The following is an 18702-nucleotide window of genomic DNA, read 5'->3' as shown; positions in this document are numbered from 1 at the left end:
CCAAATCTCACGGTGACATGGAGGTTTGTGAAAATTAGATTCTGATAATTTTCATTATCCGATCAGGGACCTTTACTTACTGGAGGCTGCTTTAGGCTTACAAAAGCAGAGTAATGGTCTCTGATCGGGTAATGTTGCATGGTACTTTTTCTCGAAGAAAATTATCGTGCGTAGTCTCTGAAGTTGAGTAACCACCGAAAACATGCTTTCTGATTCTTGAAAAAAAAAAAAAAAAAAAAAAATCGTAGAGAAATCCGCAAATCACATTCAATAAGTATATACCCACCCTAAATTTACATGTGCCTCTCGTTCGTAGTATTGTAGTACTTCATAATTTATTAATTTTAAGGTGTACTTTTAAAATATGAATTATTAATTAGCTTAATCTCTCCCTTCATCGTATTAACCCCATCAGATTAATATATAAACAGTTCTGGATCACCCTTTGGATCGAATAATGTGTATGATATGGCGAAGCTCCCGTGGGTACTCGCAACATCATCTAAGAATAATTTCCTTGCGCAAAATATTCACAGATGGCCGTGTATATCTAAAATAAGGCTGCGTGCTTGACAATAAAAAGAGAAGAGAATCGAACTCCGAATCTTGCATCCATTTGTGTGTGTGTGTGCGTGCGCGTAAAGAAATAAAAAAAAAATTATGTTCCATATACACTTACGAAAGTGTTCATCCAAAGGTCATGGGATAGTCACGGAAGCGGTTAATAAACAGACCACTTTGTTATATACAGTCTGTGTGATAACATGGCGATGAAGGATTGATGAAAGATTGAACTGCGATCGCAAAACAAAATGAAAAATCTATCAAACGACTGATTTCTTTTTAATTCTGTACTTGATGTGTATTATTTTTGCAATACCTTATTGACATATTTGGAACACTTGCCCCATTTCGTTATTTACCTTTTTGGTTTGCGCTATTTCTCCTTGTTATCAAATGTGCTTTTGCCTGCTAATATCAGAACACTTAAATGGATTGCAATTCTGTTTGTCGGTAACTACAGCGAAAACATTAAATGGATACGAAGATGATTTTGATTTGATGTTTCCCTTGTTGATACTGATCAGTTTCATTAGTATCAACATTCCATCGAATTAAATATTACTTAATTATATATTTTATTAAAATAAAATTTAAAATTTTTTAAATGTACCCATTAAAAACATAATATGCGAGGCCAGAACGGACAGGTGCATTATGGGACTAAATCTCTGTTCCATTTCAGTTCGAATCCGTTATTGCAGTAATCGGAGATAAGGACTTACCTTACACCTTCTCAGAAAAACATAAAGCTCATCCCTGATTACGGTGACCGGAAGGGAATGCATACTTCTCCTTATCTCACTGCCAACAAACTTAGGACATCAGAGGGCATGACGTCACGGGTCATTACTATATAGTCTCCCGGGACTGTTGCTGTTTCTCTAGTTCTCATTTTGGAACGAACTGCTCTCGTTGACTCCTTCGTTTAAGGTAAGTTATGACGTATTTTTCTCTTTACGAAATTACAAAGTTTTCTTCGATACATCACGACAGTATTATATGCAAAGAAATAACCGTGCTGGATGGGCAAGATGAATGTTTTCGAATTTTACAAAGGTGCTTGACAGCATATCACCTGACAAATTTGTATTCGCATTAAGAAGAATATAGATAGATAAAGATTGGTAGCTTTAGATCGAAATCCCGTTAATAGACAGATGTACGACATGTAAATGGGTGGCAACAGAATTTCGTACGTGAACCATTAAGAATTAGTTAAAATATTGACCACAGTGTGATTGGTTTTAATAGAGATAGATAGTTGTCCGTAGATGACGTTATAGATGAGTGTGGAGAGGACTTACATGTGGAATCCAATAGTATTTGAATAGCGAGTGGGTGAATCGTATTTTCTATTTTCTGCTGACAGTTATAAGATATTATACTTTGAACCAAAGAGATGAAGGAGAGTGCACTGTGTTATCGAACTATTATACAAGGAGATGTGTAGCAAGCTTGAAAGTTGGAGAAATGACAAAATACGAAAATTCAGCAGACACTTTATAATACTTGCGAAGAGAGCACAGACCAATGTGCAATGATGAATAGGCTGCTGAAAAGCCGAGACATTACAGCTCCGTCGTATTAGGCATTAACTGACCTCTCTGTACTTGGCTGTGCAAAGATTTTGCTTATATTTAAGAGCGAAGGAGGATGAAGAAATACCCAACATATTCAGAGGTGTATTGTGGAATTTATATTATAAGGATAAATTGAAAGAATACGAATTAGAGATATAACATTTTTGAGATTTGTATGAGCAGAACCTATGAAATCATCATGTCAGAGAGTGGGTGCCGAGTCATCGCTAAAAGTTACCTAAGGATAATGTGAGCAAGTCGATGATGAATCCATTTTTTATGAAAAGTGGCGAGAGAGAGAAAGAGGAAGAGAACATTGGCAAGAGAAGATGGTAAATGGCAAAGATGTTGAATCAAGATAGTCATACTTGCCAGAGACAAATCTTTTTCTTAAGAGCACATAATGAAAAGGTAAACCTCATGAATGGACTAAGTCAGTCCGTATTTGTCGATAAGTAACCTATCAAAACAAGATGGCGGCTACGTTAGCTATAAAAATTGTCATTAATATACAATAGGAACTGTGATGGGACATGAGACGAAGTTGATGTGAAGCCACTAACTTGCTTTTTTTGAAGACCCGAAGTGATTTGAAAAAGTACTGCTTGATGTTTAGAACAAGATTTCAGGATATACTAATCCTTTGCCCTCCCGTTTTAGTACCAAAAAAGTACGGTAGGTTTATTTACAACACTTTCGCGGATGGAACTCATGGAAAGAACTAGTAATACTTTATAATAATGATAAGTGGACAAGAATAATTAAAAAAAAAAAAAAAAAGCTCGGATCTCATGCATACCGAAGAGACAAAATTTCAATAATTTGAATTTACGAACAGAGATCTGCTAATCATATTGATTGACAAAGAATGCTATATTGAAAAATAACACTTAAAAAAAGTTAAGTTCGTATATTTGATGCTTACGTACCTCATGATAACTTTCCTGACATTAGTTCAGCAAAGGAAGAAGAAAAATTCAAAAGATCATTCATCTGCCGCGATTCTAGTTACCGCTTGGTGGAACATTTCCTAGGACGTTTTTAATTCAAATTCAAATTACTTGTTGGTTCTTTGGTTGGTAGGTAGTTTTTTTTTTTCCGACTTCAGAACAGCCCATTCTATGCATACATATAATACTGACTAGGATTAGGAACATGATATATATAATATCACAAAGGATTAAGAAAGAGCATGATATTGCAGCCGCTGTTTGCTTTATTCTCGCCACCTTTTGTGAGTAGAAAAAAATGAGCTCAACTTCCCCAGAGTAGAAAGATATTGAGTGGCTACCATTTTCCAAAAGTAAGAACTAACAGAGTGCGATCTTCTCCCTTTAGAGAATAAAATGATGTTAAAAGACTTATTTTATGTATTTACTTTTTATATTATTTTTCCGTTCCCTACCACAAAAGCGGGTTAATATTATAGCTCAATCTATCTGTCCACCTATTCTGTTTCACGATCACGAACGTTCCATAGATCCATATAATCAAACCAGGCTTTCCTTTATCTCCTGATTTTCATCCCTCTCTGCGTTTCACAACTTCCGTCCAAAACCCTTCACGTACAGCAAAAGTCCACAACTGTGATATTTCTTCAGAATTTTTTTCTCAATCCCATTATTCTTTCTGCATTTATATGTAAGATATTTTTTATCCAGCCTATCGTTTCCATTATTCAATGACAGTCAATCTTAAATCGATTGATTGCACCCATTCTCTCTTCTCTCTCTCTCTCTCTCTCTCTCTCTCTCTCTATATATATATATATATATATATATATATGCACCTCATTCTTCGAGTCCTCAAATTGCAGAATTTTCAGTGTTTATCTTACAGAAAACCAACTGTGTTATACACCCTCTGTCCAAAAAAAAACCGAACTTTTCGAAAATATAAGAAACTGGTGGCGCCACCTGTTGTATCTTTTTTATTGTCGAAAGCGGCAACCTTCTTTAGTGTGTGTCAACTGTTTATGACATTTGCTTCATTAGAAGCCGAGTTATAGTGGCAAGAGTGACAGCGTGTTTTCACGAACGGAAAATGAGTTTCAAACAGAGCTGCGATTGACTTTTGTGTTAAACTTGGTAAACGTTTTACCGAAACGCATCAAATGCTTCAGAAAGCACACGGTGAGGAATGCTTATCCCGTACTCAAGTTTACGAGTGGTTTAAGCGATTTCAAAGTGGTCGTGAGACGCTTGAGGACGACGAAAAGCCGGGCCGTCCAAAAACTGGACTTAGCGAAGTTAACATCCAAAAAGTGCGTGATTTCATCAAAGAAAACCAGAAATCGTCCGTAAGATTGATTGAAGATGAATTGGGGATTCCAAAAGCAACTGTGCAGAACATTTTTAACCGAGAGTTTTGGCCTTCGTAAATTGAATTCGAGATTTGTTCCCCACAAGTTGACCGACGACCAAAAAATATATCGAATTGAACACTGCAAGGACTCATTAATACCGCTCGTAAGGACTCAAACTTCCTTGAAACGATCGTTACTGGTGACGAAACGTGATGTTTTGAGTATTAGCCCGAAACAAAGCGCCAGAGTGCTGAGTGGAGACCGCCAGAAGAGAGGCATCCGAAAAAAGTCGCTTGGAGAGGTCAAAAGTAAAGACAATGCTGATTTATTTCTACAATATCAAGAGCATTATCCACAAATTCGTTCCGCCTGGCCAAACGGTCAATGGTGAGTTTTATCTCGAAGTTTTGAAGCGAGAATTGGTAGCGAAAATTCGTCGCGTACGGCATGAATATCGTGACGACCGACCGTTCGTCAAAACACACTGCCACTCTTGACACTATAACTCGGCTTCTAATGAAACAAATGTCATAAACAGTTGACACAACATTAATGAAGGTTGCCGCTTTCGACAACAAAAGATACAACAGGTGGCTCCACTAGTTTCTACTATTTTCGAAAAGTTTAGTTTCTTTTTGGACAGATGGTGTACTATTCGATTAGTTTAAATATCAACCCTTTGCACCTTACTGTTTTGTGATCTAGTTTTAAAAATATAATTTCTTTTCCTTTGTTCAAAAACTTAACGGACTTCAATAAATATATCCTAATTTCATCATTATTTTTGCTGAAATTGCAAATGTGAGCCATAATATTTTGTAAGCTTTCTCCTCTGTAATCATAGACGGAATGGCAGCGATCATAGGCAACTAGGAAGGCTAAACTGAGATTACAGTATCATTGATACGTCATAATTTTTTCCGCGTACGGTTAGCAATAATTAATTCATTAAAATGAATTACAAAACGAAACACAACTGCTGTTCCAAAATAAAAATTGGGCTTGCTGTTATTTATAGGAAGAAAGCTTAAATACCACAGCATACCACTGCAACTCTGGCTACATATCTCCGAAATAATAAACTCTGAGCTGTCGTTTTTATTATGAATAGATTTTCTTGTGAAAGATTCATGAATTACAAGTTATAATTTACACTTCTCAGATTTATTTAATTTCTTTATATGAAGATATATCCTGGACAGATTTGTAAACACCATGGATTAAAAATTAACGTGGATCGTTTTATTAACAAACATGTTTACAGCAATCAGAGATGCGGCACAGATTTTATTCTGTGAAGTTTCATCTTCTGTGTCAAGTCATAATTATTACCAAACAATCGTCATTTAGTTTCAGAGTTCTTCTGATTAGTTGAAAATTAACAGAAACTTGCAGAATTAGTTCAAAACAAATGCGTTAGTCATGCTGAATGAACTATCCACTCAATTCCAAAATATAGGTTTAAAGCCTCTATAAAGGGAATAAAAGGCGTTAGTGGATTTTATTTACTGAACAGCCGAAGTTTTCTCTGCTTCATACAACCACATAAATGATAAACGCTTCGTAATTGGTTGATAAATTGCTTATTTATCTCCGTTTTTGCACAAAAGAAACCATGGTCGTGATTGTCAACGTGTCTGTAATAAGTGCGTAATATTACTAAAGAAATAGAATCCTCATCTCATCTCATTTTCTTTATACCCTCTTTTACCTTGCGGTGTCGAGGGTCCATTGATCATCGGACCTCAATCCGTTTACAGGATAAGGTGGTCAGCCTTATGCCCCGGTATATCCTATGGCCTGCAGTGTTAAGTTCTAAAGGCCAGTTTGCCTGCTTTGCGGGTTGAAAAACCCGAGAATAAACTGAGGAAAAAACCCTGCTGTCCACGCCCAAGACTGGCTAACTTGGCTATGGCTAAGGAAGATCCTTCAGCTCCTCACGTCACCGACGGGAATCGAACCTAGGACACTCCTTCCTCAGGCATATGGTTGCGAAGCGCATAGCCACTAGGCTAACTGCGCGGTAAAAAATAGAATCCTTTGTGATCATAACCTGGAACAGCTTAAATATGGATTTTAATTATTACGGCCTAACAAGTGGGAGTGTGGCCAGCATAGTGTGTGTGTGTGTGTATATATATATATATATATATATATATATATATATATATATATATATATATATATATATATATATATATATGTTAATTTTGTATATGTTCTTCTATTCTCCGAGAAAACCGAAGTTTACCAGAAGGAAAACCCTCATGTCCGTATAAAACTGGCCAACTAACCGTTACTCGCAAGGCTCTCATTAAGGTCCTTTGTGTCCTATAGGGGATTCGAACCCAGGTATTTCCAATCACAGAGGGTCATCAATGTCGTTGAGTAGCAGTAGAAAAACTGAGTATCCAAAAAGTTTCTACCTTCCAGTCAGAAGCTCTGAGGATAATTACAGTTTCTGATGTGAGGGCCTCTCGATGTTTGGGAAATGGAAATATTAGCAACTGTTGATAATTATATAGCAACGTTTTCTGGTTTTACATTTTCTTTCCAAAAAAAATTAAGTATTTGAATAAATATTTTAAATTAATTCACTTAGCTCAGTCACAGTATGCATGGGGGAAGAGAGCAACTGAAATTTTGATGGCTGTATTATGATGTTCAATGTCTTAGATCATTTTATGACTTCATTCAGGTTTTTTCTCTTTCTTTCTCTTCTACTAAAAGAATGATTACTCTAAATTGTTATTGCTTATTATGCTAAATTTCATCACACCTGCAAACCTTTAATCGAAATTAAAGTATCCCTGCTTAACCCTGTGGAGCGCCACCCAGCGGTCCAAATTCAGCGAAAGTTTGCAGGAATGCATCGAGTATCATGCGGAAGCGATAACTGACAACAACAACAACAAATCACCACCAGGGTCGCTGTATGATGTACCGAATGCAGATGTAATTTTTTGTGTATGTGTAAGAATGAGAAAAGCGACACAAGCATAAATAACACATTCTTAGTCACTTCCATTACGCATTCACCACATTGTTCAATGTGCTGCCATTCCCGGTATGTCACAAACTGCATCCTTTGCACAGTGTGTTGAACGACAGAACGCAGCTGTTGGGACTGGTGTTGCGCACATGTTTAAGATGCTGTCTTTCAGCGCTGACAAATTATCAGGACGATCCAGATAAACCCTGTCTTTGAGAAATCCCCAGATCCAGAGGTCAAGGGGTTAGATCAGGTGAATGAGGCGGCCATGCAGTAGGAAATGCACGGCTGATCACTTACTCACGGCTGATCACTGCTCAGTTACTGCCGAGAGGTATCACATCGCGATACCTCTCGGCAATAACTGAGCATGTTACAGGACCCAACTGGCGAAAGTCCTCAATGAACTCAATGATAAGCAAAGCTATAAACCCGCATACCAGACAGTAACTTTGGGCAAAGGCGAAGGAATTTAATGAATTGCATGCGGGTTTTGCGTAGTCCATCCATACCTGGCAATTGTGAGTATTCTCTGCTCCATTCATATGAAAGTGAGCCTCATCCTCATCCCACAAAATCAACCATGCGCCCAACTCCACTCGAGTAAGAAATATGAAAGCGAATCTCAGTCGACTTGCAAAGTCCTGAGGGCGTAACGCCTATGTCAGGGTTATCTTAAATGGGTAGAAATGCAGAACTTCCATAGAATTTTCCAGACAGTTGTGTAAGGCACATTAATGTGTCTTGATACAGTACGTGCACTTCAGCAATCAACACCGTGATTCATGGCCTTCTCCACAACAGCAGTAGCAACTTGATTCACTCGTTGCGAATTGATTGATTTGCGACTTCTTCCAGGTCTATCTCCCAACGATGCTGTTTCTTCAAAATGACTAATCATTCGTAGCAGAGCAAATAGAGATAGTGGATCTCTTCGACATTTGTTCAGGTGGCGAAGTGCAGCAGCATTGCAGTTGTTTAGGTAGTACAGCTTAACGAGCAAAGCACGTTGGGGAAAGGTTAGTGCCATCGTTAACAAATAAATTGTTGACCGCATTAACAACCAGAATGAAGGGAAAAAATCTCGTGGCCATATTTTTAAGAATGCAGAACTTCCGTAGAATTTTCCTGCCGAGTTGCGTGATAATAAATTTCATGTATTTGGTATTTACAATGTCCCCTGCTGGTGAATTTTAGAACTACTTTTTGTTTTCTCAGATATCGCTTCCTCGTGACGAACAATGTATTCGCGCAAAGGTTCGCAATATTCGGATCACTGGGTGGCGCTCCACAAGCCCTTAAAAATGGATACTTTAATTTTGATCACCTTGTATAAATTATTATGAAGCACTTCTCAGCTGCAAGATATTGAGTGAAGATTATCATCACAGTATTATTTTATATATGTTTTCTTATGATGGTTTTCATGGATGTTGCGTCTGGTTTTATATATTTGAATATATCAATATGAGTATAATCACTATTTACTAATTGAATTTCTTTACCTGGAGTCATTTAGTATACTACTTAAAAGATCTTTATTATCTTTATACAATTCCCATTCAAATATAACCTTAAAGTAAATACGGTTGCATCAGCAGCTACTGATGTTATATTTCCACACGAGATTTTTATATTTTACTCCCAAATATCTTTTTAACGACTGCATTTACTGACAATGGCTTTTCAGATCTCTTTCTGTTTTTTAGTCTTGGCAAAATCGACGCCTCTGTGGAGCAGTAGAATGCACAGCATGTGACCTTTAAACCAAAGAAAAGACCTAAGTTCAAATGCGATATAGGAGAGGAGAAACATCTTCGAAAGAGCTTTTCAACTAAAATCCGACAGACGGTAGAGGTGGCATTTTACCTTCCGCATACAGATAAACCGGTTGATAGCGGACGTAGTTCAGACAAAATATGCTTACCTTTGCTTTTTGTCGTTAGCTGCCTCGATATTAAGTCTAAATAAAGTTAACCTTGGACAAAATAGCTTGTCATAAATTATTGGGTATACTTTTCCCTAAATATTGAACCATATTTTCAATATGGCTATCTTTTCAATCTTTTGTAACCATAATTTATGCGCATATAGCCTTCATAATATATAAATATTTCCTGTAATTATTTATACGAAAATATTTATTTCTATATATATATATATATATATATATATATAAATAAAGAGAATTTGATGACTGAAACCGAGAATAATTGTAAGGTTTTAGTGGTATAACGCACTACTAGTTTCGGCTTTTGACAGCCTTCTTCAGATGACTTTTAAAAATGGGAAACAGCAATAAAAACACTGAAGTTTAAAAAAACTGAGAAATACAGGAAAAAATTGCAGCACATAATTAACATGAAAAAACGTTGTAGTTATATTTAAGTTGTTAATTCAATCGTGGCATTGTTTGGTGAATAAGTGCTTGCAGTCTCTCAGGTTTTTATTAGTCGTGAGCTTATGATAATCATATTATGAGCATGTACACTAAAAATCCCTTCCTAGAGGTAATGAGCTGTTAAGTATATTAGACTTTCATCAAATACTTAGGCATGTGTCAGGATATTAAGTTAATATCAAGTGTTCCATGCAGTATTCAAGATATCAGATCAGAAGATCATAACTACCATTTCAGATGAGAAATAGTTGTTGAAACATGTCAGGATCGTAGGAGAATCCAGAGAGGATGAAGTCTGCCACTTTTTTCGGGCACGAGGGGTGGGGGTGGGGGAATTTCTGTAGTAAGTTTCATGGGTTGGTTGAGTTGGCTTGCTTGGAATTACTGCCAGATTCATAAGGCTACGAAACCGAGTGTCTGTTAAATGCGTGTGTTCCTGTTACTGGTTTATTTGTTTCACTTGATGAAAAGGCCAACTTTCAGGAGGAGAATCGTGAGTGAATTTCATATAAAAAATGTATACCAGATATACGTGTACATGCACCTCAATATTTCATCTGGAATGTACTCACAACAGACTCCTACAGCTGCTAGAAATATCAGGTATAATTTACAGCTTTTTTTTATCTTAGCCAAAATTTCATGGTTCCTTCTGATAAATATCCCTCTAAACATCACACATCTAAACGAGTGTGAAGGCTCATTTCTCTTATTCTACTCGCATATCAACATCAGGACTCTTATGAAGGACTGGAACCGACTCAAATTCACATACGCAGGCGAATACATAATTTAAACAGGTAAAATCCACTTTACATGTAATTGCTTAGAAAATTTAAAAGGCAAGTGATGTGATTAAGAGCACGACTTTCATTGTGTCAAAAATTATTGGAATAAACGAATCTGAGCGATTATCTCGTTATAAGTGAGGTAGTACAACTAGCTATTAACTTCATCTTAATTTTTCTTTTATTTCCGTTCCCAGGGCGCAGTTGGTTATCTTTTCAAAAATGAATGGGACCACCCTCATGATTTAATCATAGTCAGCCTAATTTGCGAGTCATTGTAGATAATAGCAAAGGATGGAGTCACACCCTTGGCAATTTTTCCGGTTCGTTCTTTGATGTATGAAATCCATTTTTCTAATGTAATGCCCACGTAACAGTCGACTCTCGACTAGGGATAATTAGAGACGATTTATTGTCTTTAGTCGGTCAAGGAAGTGATGACATTTTATTCCTCTGGAGATCTTTGCTTTCATTCGTTCACGACTGATAACTATGGACACACGAGAGAGAGAGAGAGAGAGAGAGAGACGGTGATTTGCAATTAATTACAGTTCGTGTAACTTTAAGCTTTAAAAAATCTGGATTGAGTTTCCGGAATATTTTACATTATTTGCTGGTGGGCAAACAAAAAAATACTTTAAAGTATAAAACTGTTACATAATACTGATCGATAAAATGCACTTATTGATCATAAAATCAAACGTATTTCTCTTCTGCAGCGTGGGTGCTTATGTAGAACGTGCAACTTCTCTTTGTGCTTTGCGATAGTCTCTATTATTGACATTTCTCGATGGGGCGCCCTCTGTGGACACTTACTGGCCCCCTAGGATGTTAGGACTAATGACTAGACTAGTTAGGACTCTAGTCTTTCGTCCACCTGTTTGACTACATTATGTGTTGTGTCTGTGTGTTACAAGTCTCAAATTGCACTCCATAATAGTGTTTCAGTGGCTGAGAAGAAATGCTGGAGGAATTAAAGATGATTATCTCAGTGTTGTTTCATTCTATTAAGACTCTAACATGAGTTTTTCCCAGCATCTAAGCCTTAACACAAGAATCAAAGAAAATCTTTAGTGTATTGCATTTATATATCCACAAATATCCATAAATTTTCGTCACAGCATTCCTTTTATCAAGTAAATACGATTGTCCAACTAATTCTCATATAACGTCTTTTTCACTCCATGAGAAATATATGAAATAGGGTTGTTTTCATAAGTATCTCCGCCTATCTTCGAAGCTTCGTTCTGCGAAATCGCAGACTAAAGCTAGTAATAGTATATTCATAATTGCGTTGGCCTACCGTAGTATCCCTTGAGGATACAAACCAGGAAATAAGTGTTTTATTTTTAATTATTCAGATTAATTAAGTTAAGCCATTCATATTTAGATGTACTGTGCTAAACGAACACTGAATGTTTAAACGTATTCTGCTTCTATCGTTTACTATATGATTATTGTGTATTTGTTTTTTTATGTTTAGCCCTTGAAAATGTGGACCTCATCCCCCGTCCTTGTCATTCTGGTGACTGCTGTCTGTTCATGGTTTCCTAAAGGTAAGTTCGGGCTTTCTAGAGTGATTACAAATTATTCCGTTTTGATTTATCAACTTTGAATTTTGGCTGTTTGTTGTAATAAATTATTGCGTGCAATACTCTTTGTACTCCTCTGAAACTACTACTTCTTAAGATTTAACGAATCTTTAAGATTCTTAGCTGTGAGCTTCGCAACTGAAACTCTAGGATAAGATGGTTATTCCTATGCCTCCCGGTGTATCCTATGTCTGTAGCTGTGTGTGTTCAGGGCTGGTTTGCCTGTTCTGGAGGACGAAAAACCCGAATTTCCGGGTGGAAAAAACTCTACCTCCCATATGAAACCGACTAACTCACCTTTAGTCGAAAGATACCAGATAAAGGTTCCTCACGTCACCGATGGGAATCAAACCCAGATCTTTCCCACCAAAGGGCTTCGTATATAATATACCGAATGTGGTACGGAGGCTCACTCCTCTGAAACGGACTGTAGAAAACTTAAATAATAATGATACTTTTTTCTTTAAATATGAGGCTGTACTATTCTACCAAATATAGATTCTGTGCTTAACACTATCTATTAATTTTTTAAAAAAATATGTTAAATGAGTTCTGCATAGAAAAATTATGTGTATGCAAGAATGATATTTAAAATGAATGAAAAGTTTATTAGTGTAAATATAAATGGTATAACAAGAAAAATGTTATTCGAATACGAGGATTGTGAAGTATTGTAAAGATATTGGGATGAATAGAGGTTACCAAATGTATGGTAAAATTTTTAATAAAGGACATGGAAATATTGAAAAGTCTCAGAAGAATAAAACTTTGACGCAAAATGAAAAGATCAAGGAATATAGAGAGAAATGGAAAAGCACTTATATGGGATGGAAAGTGTTTTATTGTTTATATTAACAGACTATGAAGGCTTATAGCACGTAGATTTGTTGTGCGGAATACAATTTGTTTGCTTCCATAGATATGTTGCTGTGCGTCTTTCTCTATTCTCTAATATATTTAGACATGACATTCAATAAACAGTAGTTGAGCTTTTAGTATATTATATATTTTGTCGTCGTCCAGTAGCATCCTCTAGCAAGAGGGTTGCAGCAGATGAGCAGCTCTTCTCCATCTCTCTCTGTCTGTCGCCTCCGTCATTCTTAAACCAGTCCATTCCACGATGTCATTAAACCACTCTCTAGTTGTTCTTCCACGTTTTCTCTTCCTCTCAACTTTCCCTTGGAATATAGTTCTTGTCAGGTGTCCCGAACAACCTCTCAGAAGATTGGTCTTTGTTTTCCTAATATTCTTAAGCAGTGTTCTTTCCATCCCAATTCGTCTTAAAACTTCTTGATTTGATATTCTCTCTGTATAGCTAATCTTTTCCATCTTTCTATAACACCACATTTCCAATGCATTAATTCTTTCCATCTCTCTCTCTCTGAGTGTCCATGACTCACTTTCATAACTTGCAATATTCCAAACTGTTGCTTTAACTATTCCAATTCTAACACCTATTTTAGTGTTCTTGTTTATTAAAATTCTCTTCCTTTCCATAAATGCCGATTTAGTTTTGCCTATTCTATTTCTAATGTCCAACTCTGACGTTCCTTTCTCTGAGATCCAGATACTTAAATATTGAAATCTTTCCACTTCTTCTAAAATCTTTCCTCCACATCTTATCTTTACATTATCTCCTATTATCTACCCATTATCATTATCTTGGTCTTCTTTGTGTTAATTCTTAGTTAATCCGTACTCTTTACAAGAGTTTTCAATTCTTTGAACAATATTTGTTGTAATCCATTTTCACTTTCTGACATCACCATTACATCGTCTGCATATCTTAAGTGATTAATGATTCTTCCATTTATTTTTATTCCTTCTGCTACATCCTCAAGTGCCTTTCTAAGCATCTGTTCACTATAAAGGTTAAAGAATAATGGTGATAACTTGCATTCTTGTCTAACTCCTCTCTCCACCGGGAATTCTCCTGTTTCCTCTCCCTTTACACATACTGACGCTGTTTGTGACCAATATAATCTCTTTGCAATTTTCAAGTCATAGTAGTAGTCAATATCAATAATTTCTAGAATATCAAAAATACTTTTATGTTTCACTGTATGAAATGCATTTTCAAAATCTAGAAATTCCAAAAACAACTTTCCACCATGGTTTAATGTTTTCTTCCCAATAATTCTTAGACAAGTTATAGCCTCCCTAGTTCCTCTGTTGGTTCGGAATCCAAACTGTTCCTCGTTCATTTTATTTTATATTTTATTCCTAATTCTCTCTAAAATTATTTGCGCCAGAATTTTTGCTGTGTGAGTTATAAGACTTATCGTTCTAAAATTGTTACAGTCTAAAATTCCCGTCTTTTTTGGAATGGGGATAAAAATTGATCTTCTAAACTCCTCTGGTAATTCTTGTCCCTTTATAAATTCCGTTAATAATTTGCCATAACACTTCCATACCTGTTTCACCTATATTCCTTATAAGTTCTATCTGTATATCATCTATTCCAGGGGATTTTCCTTCTTTCATCTTTTGAATTGCTAGATTCAGTTCCTCCCTTATGATGTACAGCCTCTGCCCACTATGTTCTTTCATTTGATTTTCTCCTCTTTCTCTATCTTCATTCAGTTTATTTACATATTCTTCTCATCTCTGTAATATCTTCTCTTTTTCTATCAGAATTTCACCTCTTTCATTCTTGACTGCTCCAGTCTTTTGCATCTTTCTCCTTCCTGTCATCATATTAATGTTTTTATAAACGCCTTTTATGTCCTTTCTTTCTGCCTTTGCTGTTGTACCTTTACTTATTTCATCTAACCATTCTTCCTTTGTCTTTCTTATCTCACTTTGTATCTCCCTACTCAAGTCTTTATACTGCTTTTTTTTCTCCTCTGTTTTACTATTATATATTTATAAGTTAAAATTATTATATTCATTAAACGTTAGTAAATATTTTAAAAATTGTTTTATTAGTTTTTATTGTGTGAGTTTTTTTCCTTCCTTCCCGCATTCTTAAGAGTGTAATTGCCACAGCTGAAAAATCCTATACTAGATTTCTTTATCTCTGTTTTTATGGCCAAGGTGACCTTCCTTTTTGACTGAGCTCTGACGATCCATGACTTTTGTAGGCTTTTCGGTCTTGCAGGAGAAAACCGAGAGATAATCCCTCGGAATCTACCGCTTGATGGGATTCTTCCTTTCTCCGCTGTATACGAGTCTGTCGAGAAACTGGCTTCCGAAATAAAGAAAATGAAGCTGTCAGTTGAATGGCTTTCGGATTAATATTAGGATTAGCTATTAATATTAATATGCTAATTAAAATTAGCTATTAATTAGCATATTAATATTAATAGCTAATTGTAATACTAAATTAGCTAATAATACGTGTTCACTGTGATTGCTGGCTTTTTAATGTAAAGTTTTAACATATGTGAAACAGTTCCTTCTTTTCATTCATCCACTAACTCAACATCCCTTCTGTTCTAGTGTACACCATTCCGGTATCTTCGGCGTGTGATGGAATCGAAACTGATAGTTTCGTGGATTTCCTTATCAACAACATCACCTCCCAGATACCCAATCCAACCCGACTGCCTTCGAAGGAGGGTTTTTTTAAGTTGTCGCATGGAGAAGCCTGGGGACTTTCTTTTCTTCGCCGAGCCGGACCATCCTCGTTGGAATGCAAAGATGACATTGTCATTCTTCGAGCCCAGCTAGAGACAGACCAAATCAGAGGACGATACGAATGGAACAGAGCGCTCATTACTAAAACCATGTCCGGTGTGATCTTCATGAAAGCAGACGAGTTCAAGGTGACCTTGCAGATCAGCCAACGGAGAAATCATCGGAATTCAGCCAAACTGGACTCGTTTCGTGTGGACAGAATGAGTGGCATCACAGTGGAAATGACAGGAATCGGCATTTTTACTTGGACGCTTAATCAACTCTCCACACCTGCTGTTAATCTCTTCAAGAGCGCTATGGCTAAAGCAGTGGAAGGCCCCTTAAGAGAAGCATTGGAAAGGGAACTGGTGGATATTTCTTTGCCGATACAATAGATATCAACTCTCTCTGTAATTCTCTCATCTCGTTATTGACATAAGTTTCTTCGAACTTCTCTTTGGGGAAGTGTTGAAATTCTGAAAAGGTCAGAATGTGTAATTTTCACGTTAAGCATATTCCTTGACCGCCACTGTGCATACACCGGCTGCACAGCCATATCGAACTATCTTTTAGGGTTCTTAATGTTTGCACAATATTCTCTCTCAATGGAGTTGGATTGCACAAGCCTGCATGATCGAAACATGTCCAATTTAGGATTTATATTCAGAGATAATTTAAAACCACGATATGTGGACTATGTCTTGTCTTCCTAAGTTCGCTATACTGATTTCATAAATGTTTTTTTTTTTTTTTTTTTAAGGTGTGTGCGGGGACACCTAACACTCATTTTGGATAAATTCCGTAAGGTTGCTGTCATGACGAAATTACAACAGATGTTGTAAAATGCCCTAGACCAGGGGTTCTCAACCTTTTCCAGTGGCGTACCACTATATTTAATTCAAGATATTAGATGTACCAGTAAGCAAATCTGTTTTCGTACCACCCGGTAGTGGCTCACGTACCACCAGTGGTACGCGTACCATAGGTTGAGAATCCCTGCCCTAGACTATTTACACAAATTACTGATAACGTAATGCGTCTCTGAACATCAAACAAATACAAACTGATGTGTCTCATAAAAAACTTCCGAACTACTCACGCCACCTATTGGTTTATTTCTCGCTAAGTCTAGAATATTCTATCGAAAGCATGCTTCATGTGTTCCATGATAATAAATAAAATATTATTATAACAATTTTATTCCAAAATTGTTACAATATCAGATACCCAAGATATGTTGCGAAAATCCGTATGCGAAGTGAAATATGGTTATTTTCATGTTGATTGTATTTGAATTGACTTAAAAAAAAAAAAAAAAAAAAAAAAAAAAAAAAACTGTAGGCTCGTGTTAAAATAGTGTTAAGTTATTGAATAATAAAACTGAAAAGATAAATTATTACACACTAAATGTGCAAATGTGTGTAAATACATTGTTTAAGTTCAAATATTTAACATATTAAGCAGCACAATATGGACAATATTGTTTTTTATTCACATAGTTAAATACTTGAATGGTGGGACAGTTATTTCTACCAGTGGCGACCGGTGAAAATTTTAAGTGGGGGGTGCTGCATATACAAAAAAAAAAAAAAAAAAAAAATCCTAATCAGTAACGAATTTATTAATAAATAAATTTACACATTAAAAATTGCTTTATTAAAAATATTTCATCCTCACCACGAACAAACACTAATAATAAATGTTTCGTATCAATAGCAATGACAAGGGCTAACGAATATCGGCGTTAGATCGCAGTGCATTTGTTTCGTATAACGATAATTGAAAAAATATACACTGGTCATAATTCAGTCTTGTATCTATAATAAATAATTATATGTTGTTTTAACAAAATAAAATAAGATTTACAAAAAATAGTTCACCAGGCACACGCATCAATAATAAGTGTTTCATATCTCACAGAAATAAGGCGCGTAAGCGTGGCGCGTGAACAGTTACAGTTAGGAATGACGTAACGTGCAATCGAATATCGGCGTTAGATCGCAGTGCATTTGTTTCGTAATCTAAAGCGTTAATTGAACAATTCCAATTATTAACCAGTCGTATTCAATCACTGGTGAAACATAAGCTGTAACCTTTAACATGTTGTATTGCATTTATATAATGTTGCAAGCATTATTATTATTTATAAACACAAACAAAATTTAATTTTTTAATTTTTTCCTTGGGGGTGCTGCAGTGTCGCCGTGCTTATGTACGAGCCGCCACTGATTGCTACAATAACATACTTGCAACTATCGAAATAATTCTTGAATAATTTGGTGTGAATTGTTTTGATTAATAGTAAAACAAGGGCGACTTTAAAATGAATCCCCGCTTATCTTTTAACTCCGTATTTTTCTTGTTACGCAAAAAGCATTCACGCTTGTTCAGTACATTTCCAAAGTAGCTCGCATTTGAACTTGCAGGCACGTGATGCTGGTTTGTATGCCATTCACTATATAACGTTCGTCGTATCAAAAGTAAACATCACTAATAACATCAACTGCTTGCTAATTCATGTTTGTAGCCACAATAAGTTTAAAATAAACATAGAAATGATAGACTTGCTATTTTATGGCATAACAATTTCAGTAAAAACTGACAGTAATTTTGTTTAATTCATTTATTTCAAGCCATAAGTGATTTATGTCGAACCTCATCTACCGGTAAGGATTTTAACTAAGGCTAAGTGAATAATACTTCGCTTAACGTTAGTTGAAATATGCCATCCTTTCAATGCCATCAGTATGTGTTTATATGCGCTGCGCATATAGCAGACGAGCAAATCATTTGTATTATTTTTGTACATATGCAATGAGAGAACAATAAAGGTATTTTGAAGAACATTGAATGTAGTTTGTG

At 35.9% G+C, this 18702-nt stretch overlaps 1 protein-coding gene across 1 annotated transcript; it reads left to right on the top strand.

Moving 5' to 3' along the window:
• The first annotated feature begins 1359 nt into the window (after positions 1-1359).
• LOC150102987 (uncharacterized) lies at positions 1360-18686 on the top strand. Its single transcript, XM_090398417.1, has 3 exons — positions 1360-1494; positions 12114-12186; positions 15664-18686. The coding sequence occupies exons 2-3, from the start codon at positions 12123-12125 to the stop codon at positions 16233-16235; spliced, it is 636 nt and encodes a 211-aa protein (XP_090254543.1). The 5' UTR covers positions 1360-1494; positions 12114-12122; the 3' UTR covers positions 16236-18686.
• The last annotated feature ends 16 nt before the right edge of the window (positions 18687-18702 follow it).

Source organism: Typopeltis vanoorti, chromosome 9 (assembly GCF_054136105.1).
Source record: "Typopeltis vanoorti isolate ZY-2024b chromosome 9, IOZ_Tvanoo_1.0, whole genome shotgun sequence".
In the NCBI taxonomy this organism is placed as follows: Eukaryota; Metazoa; Arthropoda; class Arachnida; order Uropygi; family Thelyphonidae; genus Typopeltis; species Typopeltis vanoorti.
Note: the sequence above shows the minus strand (reverse complement) of the source record. Positions and strands in the feature narration are given on the sequence as shown.

What these genes read in the sequence shown, in the direction of transcription:
- LOC150102987 (XM_090398417.1), top strand. Translation starts at nt 12,123, where the DNA reads ATGTGGACCTCATCCCCCGTCCTTGTCATTCTGGTGACTGCTGTCTGT. An exon ending in CTGTTCATGGTTTCCTAAAG is followed by an intron (nt 12,187 to 15,663) that starts GTAAGTTCGGGC and finishes CTTCTGTTCTAG; the next exon opens with TGTACACCATTCCGGTATCT.